Source organism: Pristiophorus japonicus, chromosome 8, assembly GCF_044704955.1.
Source record: "Pristiophorus japonicus isolate sPriJap1 chromosome 8, sPriJap1.hap1, whole genome shotgun sequence".
Classification (NCBI taxonomy): Eukaryota; Metazoa; Chordata; class Chondrichthyes; family Pristiophoridae; genus Pristiophorus; species Pristiophorus japonicus.
Window position 1 is genome coordinate 224,673,104 of NC_091984.1, and position 14,111 is coordinate 224,687,214.

Consider the following 14,111-nt stretch of genomic DNA (forward strand, 5'->3'; position numbering starts at 1 on the left):
ACCCCAACAAATCATTCCCAGGCTGATGTCCTATGATAATGAATCCAGTGTGTTACACTACAGTACTAATTATGCCACCTTTAAACAGGTTTATTTTCTATTGAGTAAGTTGTATTGAAACGTTGGTGGTTTTTGTGATTTTTTCCATTGTATAATGGGTTGCTTTGTCGTATATCCTTTCTGGTGGGCTTTCTTTGATTGGGAAAGGGGTAAAGAATTCCTAATTCTATTCCATCCCCACCATTCATCAAGGAAAGGTATCAGCAGGATGATGTTGTGGTGGGTTAATGCACAACACTGATGAGTTGTAGATTCATATCCCAGCTTCACTGCTGTGGCAGTGGCTGGGTATTTTCCCATAGGGAGGGAAAGTTATTCTGAGGCTGTAGTCTTGCATGTGACAGTGGTTAGGTTTAGAGACTGGGAGCACGGTGCTTTTGCACCTACCCTCTTGGTCAGGAATAATGTGTGGCCTAGGGAAACCAAAAAGGTGAGGAGAAATCTACCACACACAACGGATATAGCTATCGTTAACCCAAAATATCACTCTAAATTAACAAGGGTTCTGTTAAGTCTATAGTGTACTTATGAATGACTCCACAAGGCAATATGTTGTACTTGAACTGTAGTGACCTTGGTCGTTTATTCCAAACTCCAGAGTGCTGTGCAAGTATGGTGTGCAGCCTTTTATACAGGGCCCTGCCACCAGGGCAGGAAACCCCCGGTCTCCACCCATTGCACCCTCTAGTGGTGCCAGCATGTATGTACACGGTGTGAACCTTATTGATAGTACATCAGGTAAACAAGTCTGCATCTTATACAATCTCACAGTGACTACACATAGAGTACATCCATAGTTAGCATATACAACAGGTTCAAATTAGTAAAAGGTAATTTTAGGATTGATATCAAGAAATTCAGTCGCCTGTCACTAAGTCTCCACTCCACTCCCACTCTGACCTCTCGCACTGTTCCAACAAAGCTCAATGTAAGCTTGAGGAACAGGACCTCATCTTTAGATCAGGCACCTTACAGCCTTCTGGACTCAACATCGAATTCAACAATTTCAGACCATAACCTCTGCCCCCAATTTTTCCAGACGGCAGTTGTTGATGGTTCTGCTATTCCCATTTATACCTCTTCTAGACCCATCTTTTGTTTCTTTATTTGTCCCATTACCATCTCCTTTTGCTTTGTACAATCATACCTTTTGTCATCCTGCCTTCCACCCTATCACAGGTTCTTTCCTCTCTTCCCCTGCTTCTGCCCTTGCTTAAATCTCTAACTTATTCCAGTTCTGACAAAAGGCCATCGACTTGAAATGTTAACTCTGTTTCTCTCTCCACAGCTGCTACCTGACCTGCTGAGAATTTCTGGCATTTTCTGTTTTTATTTCAGATTTCCAGCATTCACAGTATTTTGCTTTTGTATCAAGAAATTATTCTTTCTCACAGAATGGTCAACGTGTGTTATAAACTTCCAAATGGAGTAGTGGGCCAAAGACCCTGGAATCATTTAAGATGCAATTAGATGCTACAAATAAGGGATGTTAGAATCTCTCTCTGGATAGATGATTTAAGATGGGCTGAATGGCCTTCTTCATTCATTATAATCTTGTAATAACAATTAGGAGATGACACAACAGACAATTGGCCTGAGCTGTTTTTGTGCCTGATTACCTGGCACCCTGCTGATTTTAGTCAATCAGCCCTGATGGGGATTTGTGCATTTTGTGGTGCTTTATATCAATCATTTCTTGCCCATAATGTGCTGTGATTAAGGCATGTATGCTGTTCTGCATGACTACTTATTTTTTAAATTCTGAGCATTTGAAGTTCTGTACACTTTTGTGTTGGGCCAAGCAGCGATTAGTGGACTAGACACTGATTTTATTGTTGTTTGGTTTTAGAAATTGATCCTCTCGGAGACCTCCATCTTTGACGTCCTGCCCAGTTTCTTCTATCATGTCAACCAGGTGGTACGGATGGCAGCTCTTGAGGTAAATTCATCACTTACTGAACATATGCCTATGGTTCAGATGTGATAATGAATCAATTATGGGTTTTATTCTTTCATTTGCTTTTCATTCAATTTTTACATAAATTAGTCTTTTTTTTCTTTCAGTTTTTTTCCCCCCTGTGTCCACTGACTGTTGCTGTTGTATGATTCCAAGAGTGGTCCTCTGGAGTAGCACCATTTTCATTGTAATCCATTATACAGGTTGGACCTCTGTGGTCCAGCACCCTCGGGACCTGACCGGTGCCGGAACAGAGAATTTTCCGAACCACGGGAGGTCATGCTTACCGGTACCTGTCGACAGCATGTGGGCTCCTGTGTGTGTGTGCGTGCTGGCAACCTGTGGGCGGCTCCCTCAGCACTGACTGACAGTCGCTCCGGCTAATCGCCGATCACACTCACTGACTGACAATCACTTCAGCCAGTTGCCGATCGCACTCACTGACTGACAACTGCTCTGGCCAATTGTCGAACACACTCACTGACTGACAACTGCTCTGGCCAATCGCCAATCACACTCACTGACTGACAATCACTTCAGCCAGTTGCCGATCACACTCACTGACTGACAACTGCTCTGGCCAATCGCCGATCACACTCACTGACTGACAACTGCTCTGGCCAATCGCCGATCACACTCACTGACTGACAATCGCTTCAGCCAATCGCCGATCAAACTCACTGACTGACAACTGCTCTGGCCAATTGTCAAACACACTCACTGACTGACAACTGCTCTGGCCAATCGCCAATCACACTCACTGACTGACAATCACTTCAGCTAATCGCCGATCACACTCACTGACTGACAACTGCTCTGGCCAATCGCCGATCACACTCACTGACTGACAATCACTTCAGCCAGTTGCCGATCACACTCACTGACTGACAACTGCTCTGGCCAATCGCCGATCACACTCACTGACTGACAATCACTTCAGCCAGTTGCCGATCACACTCACTGACTGACAACTGCTCTGGCCAATCGCCGATCACACTCACTGACTGACAATCGCTTCAGCCAATCGCCGATCAAACTCACTGACTGACAACCGCTCTGGCCAATTGTCGAACACACTCACTGACTGACAGCTGCTCTGGCCAATCGCCAATCACACTCACTGACTGACAATCGCTTCAGCCAATCGCAGATCAAACTCACTGACTAACAACTCTGGCCAGTTGTCGAACACACTCACTGACTGACAATCGCTTCAGCCAATCGTCGATCAAACATACTGATTAATCACTCTGGCCAGTTGTCAAACACACTCACTGACTGACAGTCACTTCAGCCAATCGCCGATCACACTCACTGACCAACTGCTCTGGCCAATTGTCGAACACACTCACTGACTGGCAACCGCTCTGGCCAATCGCCGAACACACTCACTGACTGACAGACACTCCAGCCAATCAAAACTCTTTTTTAATAACCCTTCCTCTCCCTCAGGCCCAGCTAATGCCAAACCATGGATGTTTCCAGACCGGACCAGAGAGGTCCAATCTGTAATAGATTCCGAGCAAAAGATGTCAATTTCTAACTCCTTATAGACTCCCCACCTTGATCCCTCATTACTTAATCAATGATGCTGATTCATAGTTTTACATTTGCCATGCCAATTGTCATATCACACGCTTAAGCCCACATATCAAGATAATTAAAACAATTAATACAATTGTTTGCACTATTACAAAGCATGTGGAGATTATTCAATACCATGGGTGTGTTCCCACATTATAGACCAATTCCCACAGCTCGTGATCCCCTAACTTTGATATTTGTCGCTCAGCTGTCTCTTTGCTCTTTGAGCTGAAGCTTTTATAGGCTATATCTTATATTTCCTAAACAGCAAGTGTTAGCAGGCTATTCAACCATAGGGGTATTACACTTGTGCCCAATCCTGCCCTCACCCACACAACCCCTTTAACCAATTTAACTTTCCACCACCACTGTCATTCTGGCTCTGATCAGATAACTTATGGCTAGATATGGGACTGCTCTGTACATTGAGCCATTGCAAAAGCCCCAGTAACTCTTTAATAAGATAACTCACTTTTGAGGAAACCACAACAGTACCTTGATTGTTTTTGTCCCCTATTTTGTTAACAATAGAAGGGTTTGTTTCACCCCTCTGATGAGCTGATGGCTTCCTCCAAATTGGCAGTTCAGCAGCTCTTTGTTCTTGAGTCTTCTCACGCACGTTTCAGTCCTACCTCTGGGAGAGATTTGTGGTTTGATACTGAACCTTCAATTTACCAGATAATGGAAATACTTTTCCTTTCTTTAAGGTATACGTGCGGAGAGCATACATTGCTTACGAACTCAACAGTGTACAACACCATCAACTGCACAATGGCATTTGTGTGGTGGACTTCCAGTTTATGCTTCCTACATCTCATCCAAACAGGTACTGCCAGGTTTAAACTGAACTCTGCATGATAAAAAGTGTGTGTGTGTGTGTGTGTGTGTGTGTGTGCATTGTTTTAGTCCTTGTTCTGTGTCTCCTAAGCTTTACTTCAACCAAAAATGTTTTGCTTGCTTTGCCTGCGCTCAAATTGTTGCTGGGGAATATGTATCCTATCCATGTCCTGTACTTGAGCATAGCATTCACAGTGTTTGAGAACAGCAATGTGTAACTAAACTATTCAATGGAAATCTTAGCAGGTCAGGCAGCATCTGTGGAGAGAAACAGAGTTAACGTTTCAGGTCTGTGACCCTTCGTCAGAACCGACCCGAACCGACTGCGTCACAGACTCGAAAAGTTAACTTTGTTTCTCTCCATAGGTGCTACCTGACCTGCTGAGATTTCCAGCATCTTCTATTTTTATTTCAGATTCCAGCAAGCGCAGTATTTTGCTTTTGTACATTATTCAATGTTCTATCGACTGAAGTTTCTCTTTCTTGGGGCGGGGAGTAGAGTTAGGGGTTGAGGAAATCTGGAACATGTGTCCCAGAGAGAGTTTATATGGACAGCAAAATATATATTTGCTTTTGAAAATATGAAAGGATAGGAAAGCATCCATAATAACACATATACTGGGGATTGTGGAACACAGAAACCTCAGTTAACCTCATAATCTCTTCCTCCTTGAGCATTCATCTACTTAAGAACTGTAATATTCCAAAAAGTGTTTCATTCAGTTGCTCAGATATGTTGCTACTCAATGTATAGTTGATCAGCCAGTATTGCTGGAGTTTTGAATTAAACTAGGTACCTAAGACTGAATTTTTCAAAATCTAGGTCTGAACTTTAAGGCTGAAATTTATCTAAACACAAAGATAGATTTGTATCCCACTAATTCATTGCATGTTGTAGTTTTTATGTAAACATAGTGAAAGAGAAAATCTTTTATTACTTGTCATTCTGAATTATGGTTATGTGATCCAGTAGTTGAGGTTGAAGGAGCATGCTGTAGGCTGCTCCGTGTTAAGGCGGATTGTTACTTTTCAAAGTTACATAGCCTGACCTGTACCTGTGCTATTATAGATCAGTTTACTTTTGAGAACGCCTTTATTTTTCTCCCCTCCTCCCCTGGCAGTGCCTCATGCTGAGGTGTGGTCCCACATGCTCCATATGTCCTATCAGCTACTATTTTTGTATGAGACTAGACAGGATATTCAACTGAAGTGGAGAGGGGTAGGGAGGGTGGGAGAGCACATTCCAACCGTGCCTGATCATGGTCTTGCCTCATATCCACACAAATGGCCTATGCAGCAGGAGTCATTGGATGGTAGCTGATTCCCCCCCCCCCCCCCCCACTCCAAAGCACACGGGCTTTGAAGTTAATTATAGCAAACCCTTCCTCACACACACACACCCCTCTCGTCCCCTCGCCCCGTCTCAGATCAACGAACCCCGCACGAACTGGTGATCGAACTGACCTTCCAGGCATTTGTCATGTCGTTTACGGCTGCACAATGCACATAACCTCTGAGGTATTGGAGTACAACACATCAGTTCAAAATAAAATAAATTCTTCAACGTTTTACCGGCTCATGCGTTGAACGGTATATTTATTTACTGAATGATATATTTATTGTGCATTATTGGGTGAAGTGATTGTATGCACAGTTGCCAAGTCGCTTATTTTTTTGTGTGTTAACTGTTCAATTTCAGAGGAAGCGATCCTACCCTACACAGGTAGAGTACAGTCTTGTCTATTTATTGCATGAACCAAAAGCTCAAAAGAAAAGAATGCTGTCTTGCAAATGGTGAATAACTAACCCAATTGGTGATAAGTTAGGGGTGTGCAGAAGTTGAGGCCCAAAAACTAAACCCGGATTGACTGTGCCGTTGTTGAGTATAACTATCACCAATCCTGGGCCAAGTCGCATTGGGTGGATTCAAACAGACCCCATCTGGATTATGTGGGATGTGATGGGATTACTTTCTCTAACAAATATGGAAATAGATTAATAAAACAACTGTTTGAGCTGAGCTATGCTTTTGTATGTGTTGATAAAAAAAGTAAAACCTCCCATTATTTGCCAAGTTAGTCCAGCTCTTTCATACTAAGGGGCATTGTTGAGCAGCATAGAGGGAAATTTACTCGGCATCCCCCCGTTTTGCACACGACCTGAGAGAGCTTAATACTAACAGTGGGTGCGAAAAATACAAAATGTTTAATTCACCTGCACTGGCATCCTTCACCTCTAAATATTGGGGGGGGGGAAGTACGGTCGGAGACTTTCTTCAGACGAATACCTCCAACACGAAACAAATTTACGAAAATACCTGGTAGTCCCAGAGGAACATAGGATTCCGGTCGGAGTCCTCCATTCGCTGTGCATCATACGGGAACATGTCTTCCTGGTACGTATTCGTATCCTAGAATCACGTGGGCCTGGACCACCAATCAGTATGTAGTATTCTCATTGATAATAATGGGAGCTTTGTTTTTACGAGCTCCTATTACTATCAATGAGAATACCCCCTTAAAACAAGAAACACACCACAATAAATTTAAAAAAAACTCATATATTTAAAATTAATTGAAATTGAATGTAATTAAATATTTTAGAAAACATTTAAAAAATATATATTTTTTTAATGTTTTGATAGTGTTAAAAATAAACTTACCTTAATGGACAGGGTTTTAACTCTAAAACTGAGTGATTAAATTTAATTTTTCTATGTTTTAAAACTCTTACACTGGTAAAAGTAGACTATACGTCTGCTTTTACCAGTGTAAGAGTTTGAAGGACATTCGCTGGGCAAGAGTTGGGCAAACAGTCCAATCTCTGTCCTGTGGATGTCCTTCCTGTGGGGATGTGTTGGACCTGGACCTGTTTCAGAAAAGCTGGTTCTCGGCGATTGTGCATTGCATGCCAAGAACCAGCATTTGCGAGGCCTCTTCGAGTACATGAGCACATCGTACGCACCCGGTGAGGCCACAATTTTCGGCCCATAATAAAAAATACACCACTTTCCCCACCCCATAAAAATTGTATTCAAATTAACACTAATTCGTGGAGCACATCAGGAATAGAAATGATATACAATTCTTTTTTGTATTGCCAATAGGTGGACAAGTAACTAGAGCCCATAAACCATGTCTACAAGCTGTAAGAGTGTTTTTTCTTCAGTTCTTTATACCAGTGGTTGAGATAAACACTATTAAATCTGTCATTGAGATTTGTTCTTTCATTTCTATTTCCTCATATTCTTCCATGTCAGTAAACCGTGTCAGTAAATGGATTATTGTTGATTTATAATATTGCCATTGTTAAAAGTCCTTCACTTTATGGGGCCGAAATTGGTCAAACACATCATCCGCCCGTTTTCCGGCAGTCCCCGGGCGGTGCATCATTTCTTACCGCCCAGTACCGCTGGGGCTGAGTGGGTGGGAATTTCATTGCATTTTTCTCGGCGGTAAGCCAAGTGGAGTGCAGCCGGCGGTGTGCGGCTGTGAAGCTCCGCCACCTGAGAGGCACCGACGAGAGGCCAGAGACTGCCAGTCTGAGAGCGCAGCGGGGGAGGTGTGGGGAGATCGCTGTGGGGGGGAGGGGGGATCGATGGGGATGGGGGGAGATTACTGTGGGGGGGGAGGGTGAAGATCGCTGTGGCGGGGGGAAGAGTCTGGGGGGATGAGAGAGAGAGAGGCTGGTGGGTGGAAAAGAGAGAGAGAGACTGGGGTGTGGGAGAGACTGGGGAGTGAGCGAAGCTAATAAAATTTTTATTATACTTCATTAACATAAGAACTTAAGAAATAGGAGCAGGAGTAGGCCATACAGCCCCTCGAGTCTGCTCCGCCATTTAATACGATCATGGCCTCAGGTCCACTTCCCTGCCCGCTCCCCATGACCCCTTATTCCCTTATCGGTTAAGAAACTGTCTATCTCTGTCTTAAATTTATTCAATAACCCAGCTTCCACAGCTCTCTGAGGCAGCAAATTCCACAGATTTACGACTCTCTAAGAGAAGAAATTCCTCCTCATCTCAGTTTTAAATGGGCGGCCCCTTATTCTAAGATTATGCCCCCTAGTTCTAGTCTCACCTATCAGTGGAAACATCCTCTCTGCATCTACCTTGTCAAACCCCCTCATAATCTTTTGCGTTTCGATAAGATTACCTCTCATTCTTCTGAATTCCAATGGGTAGAGGCCCAACCTACTCAACCTTTCCTCATGTCAACTCCCTCATCTCCGGAATCAATCTAGTGAACCTTCTCTGAACTGCCTCCAAAGCAAGTATATCCTTTTTTAAATATGGAAACCAAAACTGTACTAAAGGACTAAATAAGGCTTTATTAGACCATTTATATTATTGCCTAACACTAGAAAATACTACAATCCATTAAAAAATACATCAAACTGTGGAGAAGTATTAAGATCCAACAAGCCTGTCAGCTCTGTGTACATACCACCTACTTAAGATCATCTTAAAAGCACCTTCTCCAGGATGGTATGCATTTCCGGTGGTATGTGGATGGTATATCATAAATTTTGCACCTTTGGGCGTTATGTCAGCGGTCTGCACGGGCAGGCGGTGTGCATACCATCCGGCGGTATGTCCCTAAGGAATTTTCCGCCGGGCGGTATGTCGGTGGTCTGCAGGTGTTTTTTTCACCAAAATTACATTTTTGGGCAGTAAGCGGGTGGTAGTGGGTAGTATGTCGACCAATTTCAGGTCCTGTATGTTTTCTGGCACAAAGTGAAGTTAGGATTTGGTAAATTTTAACCCAGTTTGGATCAGATCCTCCCTACCTCCTGAGACAATTGCAAGGTTCAATCGGCAAACGCTTATATAATGTATGCCAAAATTTCAGATGTGCATGCCATCTCACATTTGCAATAATTTTCCTCAAATTGCACTCTTCAACAATTTTAGAACTGCAGTTTTCAATTGGTTGTGAGAAATCTAGCTGAAAGGCCTAGAACAGCAAACAACTGGCATTGAAAAGAGCAAGAGAAAGAATGAAGTCATTCCAGAAGTAGTGGTTAGGTGATAGAAGCTTTCATTTTTAAAAGTCTCTGGGAGGCAAGAAGTTCTGGAGGTTTGAGATTCTGGGAAAATTGAAGTTGGAGACTGTGCAATTGGGATATGATTTCAGCAGTGATGAAGGAGGAAGAGCATGTAGGGTCATGTAAGGTCTGGAATTCCCTCCCTAAACCTCTCCGCCTCTCTACCTCTCTCTCCTCCTTTAAGACCTACCTCTTCGATCAAGCTTTTGGTCACCTGTCCTAATATCTCCTTATGTGGCTTTGTGACAAATTTTGTTCAATAACTCTCCTGTGAAGTGCCGTGGGAGGTTTCACTGCATTAAAGGTGCTATATAAATGTAAGTTGTTGTTCCTCCTAACCTCCAAATACAACAACATGAAAGGAAGGTTTAGTTACATAGCCAATTAGAAGAATGGATTTTTTTTCTTTTATATAACATCAAAAAACCCCAATTTACCCCCTCTAAAAAAAATCTAATGGAGTAAAAGTTTCCCATTAAAATTTAGTGAAAAAGATTAAAAAGCTGAAATTCAACCATGGTTGCAATGCCAAAGACAACTGTTGGATCCAGAATGTTTGAGTATAATAAACACAGCTGCATCATTCTTAACCAGATATTTTGGTTTGGTCAACTGAGTACTTGAAATGGATATACCCCTTTATTTTTATTAGATTGCTTAATTAAAAATTGACCCTTACGGACTATCATCGTGTTAGTGCAGAAGCCAACTTGTGAAAACTGGCTAAACACATGAAATCATAACAACTCTCTTGCATAAAAGGACCTCTTTTCATAGTCTTAACATGTTTGTCAGGCTTTGCCCTATCACGTACTCATCTCAAAACTTTTCTGTAAAGTGGGTTCTATGATTCACGTTTATCAGGACTTGGCTCTAGCACTATGGAGCGTCTCCCGAGTATTGTACATTTAGGAGATTCGCAAGTACACCAACATCCCACAAACTGCACTTGCTTTTGACTGGCTGATCTCTAATTTACATTTTTTATGCTATTTCTAGATTCCCAAGTACCTGTATTAGCAATTGATATTATCTTTCCTACCCCAATAAGCAACTGAAGTACAATCAGCAAATTCTAAAACTGTGATACTTCATCATCTTTATTTCTGTATGACTGATATCCTTTATAGAATTGAAGAGGGGAAAAATAGCATGTATTAAAGGACACGAGGTCTCTAAAAATAAATTCGATAAAATGCAACAAGTAACATGCTTTAAATATTTTGGGGTTGAGGTTTGTAGGGAAAAAGCACTACTGCTACAATCATCTGCTACACTGTGTTTCAATGGGTACAAAAGTCTGCTATTATGCCAGTTCTTTTACATTGTTGATCATTTTTATTACATTTTAATTACTGGGGTTGTCTGAGATTTCTTCCCTTTTTCAGAGCACTCTGCTCATTTTTTCTTTCCACTCAGGGTTGCTGTTTCCTCTCTTTTTCTGTTAAGAATTATGGGTAAGTGTCACTGTTCCACGTACAGAGCTTTTAGATTTGGTTCACTCGTTGTAATGCTCTGAGCGATCGTGCGTAGGAACAGGAAATATCATCAGCTATTGTCAACATGCTAATACAATTAAATAGGAGCAGGATAGGAAAGTGTGAGCAGTGAAAGGCATTAGTTAGTCTGGAATGAGAACTTTTGAGTGCACTAGCCTGATTCCAATATAGATCACTTCATTAAAGCTAGCATAAACAAGGGATAACGTTTCTTGTTTGCAGATATTTTTGTGTATCTGACTGTCCTTTTTTTCTAATCTGTAGGATGTGTGTTCCAACCAGCACAGCTCACTATGAGCTGAGTCGGCAGAGCAATGACCACTTCATAACTAGCATACAGTCACCTCGATGCCAGCGAATGGGAGTTATGGTAGCATTTGAGGCATTTGAGGAGTTAGTTAAGTGAGTACTGTCTAAACCAGACCGTGCAAGGGTTATCCACGAGTGCTTTCGTTTTCGGTCAATTTCTTTTGAAACTAGGAGGAACATTATTTTTGCTAGGGGGTACCAGTAATCATTTTTTTTTGGTATGTCTCATTAGCAAACATGCCAACTTTGGACACGAGCAAATGTTGACCAACGGCTCAAAAACAATGCGCACAACTTCAAAACTTCTGAATCCCTGTAGTCTGGCTTGTGTTCTGGTCACCAAGGACCTCCTATGTGACTGTGACCTTAGTTTATGATCTCTCCTTGACCTTTCTGTGTTGTTCACATGTGAGTACTGTATCTTTCTCCACTGCCTCTCCTCTGTGTTTCACCATTACTGGTTCCATTCTTTCTTGTTTCAGCACAGCTAGCACCTCTCCAGCAATGGCCTCGCTTCCATCCCCCCATGGTCAGCCTGAGAGTACCCCAAGGTTCCTTGCCTTGACCCCTTCCTTTCCTTCATGTTCACGTTGTTTCTCTGTGATGTTATCTATGGTTAGATAGTCAACATGTTTGTTAACGGCACAAAACTTTACCTCTCCACCATCGCCCTTGCATCCACAGCCATCTATGTGTGACAGATTGCTTGCTGACGTCTTTGTGGATGGGCTAGAATTTTCAACAACTGAACATCAGGAGGATAAATGGCATCCTTCTGCCACAAACTGTGTGCCCTTACATTTAGCTGCTCATGGACACCGAACCAGATGATGAATGACCTTATTATCGGTTGTGTGGTTGATAATGAAGAAGAAAGCTGTAGACTGCAGGAAGATATCAGTGAACTGGTCAGGTGTGCAGAACAGTGGCAAATGGAATTCAATCCTGCGAAGTGTGAAGTAATGCATTTGGGGAGGGCTAACAAGGCAAGGGAATACACATTAAATGATAGGACAGTGAGAAGTGTAGAGGAACAAAGGGACCTTGGAGTGCATGTCCCCAGATCCCTGAAGGTAGCAGGCCAGGTATATAAGGTGGTTAAGAAGACATACAAAATAGTTGCCTTTATTAGCCGAGGCATAGAATACAAGAGCAGGGAGGTTATGCTTGACCTGTGTAAAATATTAGTTAGGCCACAGCTGGAATACTGTGTGCAGTTCTGATCATCACATTACAGGAAGGATGTGATTGCACGAGAGAGGTTACAGAGGAGGATGTTGCCTGGACTGGAGAATTTTAGCTATGAGGAAAGATTGGATAGGCTGGGGTTGTTTTCTTTGGAGGCTGAGGGGAGGCTGAGGGGAGACTTTATTGAGGTGTATAAAATTATGAGGGGCCTAGATAGAGTGGATAGGACATACCTATTTTCCCTTAGCAGAGGGGTCAACATCCAGGGGGCATAGATTTAAAGTAAGTGGTAGAAGGTTTAGAGGGGATTTGAGGGGAAATTTATTCACCTAGAGGATGGGGAGGGTCTGGAACTCCCTGCCTGAAAGGGAGGTAGAAGCAGAAATCCTCACCACATTTAAAAAATATTTGGATGTGCACTTGAAGTGCTGTAACCTACAGGGCTACGGACCAAGAGGTGGAAAGTGGGATTAGACTGGATAGCTCTTTCTTGGCCGGCACGGACGCAATGGGCCGAAATGGCCGTCTTCCATGCTGTAAATTTCTATGATTCAATGTTATCTTTGACTCTGAGTTGAGCTTCAAATTTCACTATCCTATCCATCATGGAGACTGGTTATTTGCACCTCTACAACAGTGCCTGTCTCTGCTCTTATTTCAGCCCCATTCCTGCAGTAACCACATTTTTTTGATGCCTCTAGAGTTGACTTCTCAAACGCTTCTTTTCTGAGCTCTTCTCTCCACAAACTCCAACTCATCCAAAACTCCACACTTGCATCCTGCTCACCCATCACCCTTATCCTCACTGACCTCCATTACCTCCATGTCCTTGCCCCTACTTCCACCACTTGCTTCAAAGCTGTGTTCTAGCCCATGCCCTTCGACCCTCCAACTATGGGTTCCTGTGGATCCCCTCTTCCGTCCACAGCACTTCTGCTTGAAAGTGGGTGTTTTGTATGTCAGGTAATGCCATCCATAGTCAGATAGTATGTCTTATCGTATAGACTCAAAGATGAAAAACAGCTGCTTGGATGAGGTGTGGAAGACATCTGTGGAACATATGCCAGCACGCAGCAATGGTTTCAGAAGAGGAGGAATGCAAAGAAGGATTTTTTTTATAGGTCTATGCATAGATATTTTAAATCAATATAATATAGCTAGTTTTTTTTACTAATTTATTAGAAAATCTAATTTACATATCTTAATTGGCACCATTAGCACTGAAAACATTGCTGAATATATTTTAATGGTAATGCATTAAAATTGAGTGCCAGTAACAGAACCTTATTCACTGTTTTGGTTCTGTGTTGTACATAAATAGCCCCTGCAATTAATAAATAATACCAATCAAATGCAGAATAAATTCAGTGTCACTGATAGTATAAATTATTTAATGTTTTCTGTTATTAGTCTGTCAATAATTTGAATATTTGAACTATTTAAGAAACTTTGAAGAAGTGATTGCCTGCTTTGCTGACCCGTCTCTGGATAGTCCACTATATTCTGAGACAAGATCCAACTTCTTTGATCAGGAGGACAATAAGGTGGGCTCTGATAATATCCTAGTCTTTTTCATATGGAATTTCAAATCTATAAATATATATATTCCATCCTTGAGCTAACGTATGTAG

At 42.2% G+C, this 14,111-nt stretch overlaps 1 protein-coding gene across 5 annotated transcripts in view; it reads left to right on the forward strand.

Annotated features, from left to right (window-relative positions):
• acacb (acetyl-CoA carboxylase beta) overlaps nucleotides 1–14,111 on the forward strand; it is a 221,639-nt gene that overhangs the window by 130,901 nt on the left and 76,627 nt on the right. For 4 of the 5 annotated variants that reach the window (XM_070887996.1, XM_070887993.1, XM_070887994.1 and 1 more), the window contains 4 exons: nucleotides 1,910–1,999; nucleotides 4,309–4,427; nucleotides 11,248–11,385; nucleotides 13,925–14,024. In XM_070887996.1, coding sequence (XP_070744097.1) covers nucleotides 1,910–1,999; nucleotides 4,309–4,427; nucleotides 11,248–11,385; nucleotides 13,925–14,024 — 447 coding nt within the window. Of the gene's footprint in view, nucleotides 1–1,909; nucleotides 2,000–4,308; nucleotides 4,428–6,137; nucleotides 6,989–11,247; nucleotides 11,386–13,924; nucleotides 14,025–14,111 lie in introns of those variants that run through there. The other variant, XM_070887997.1, reaches the window with a different exon arrangement.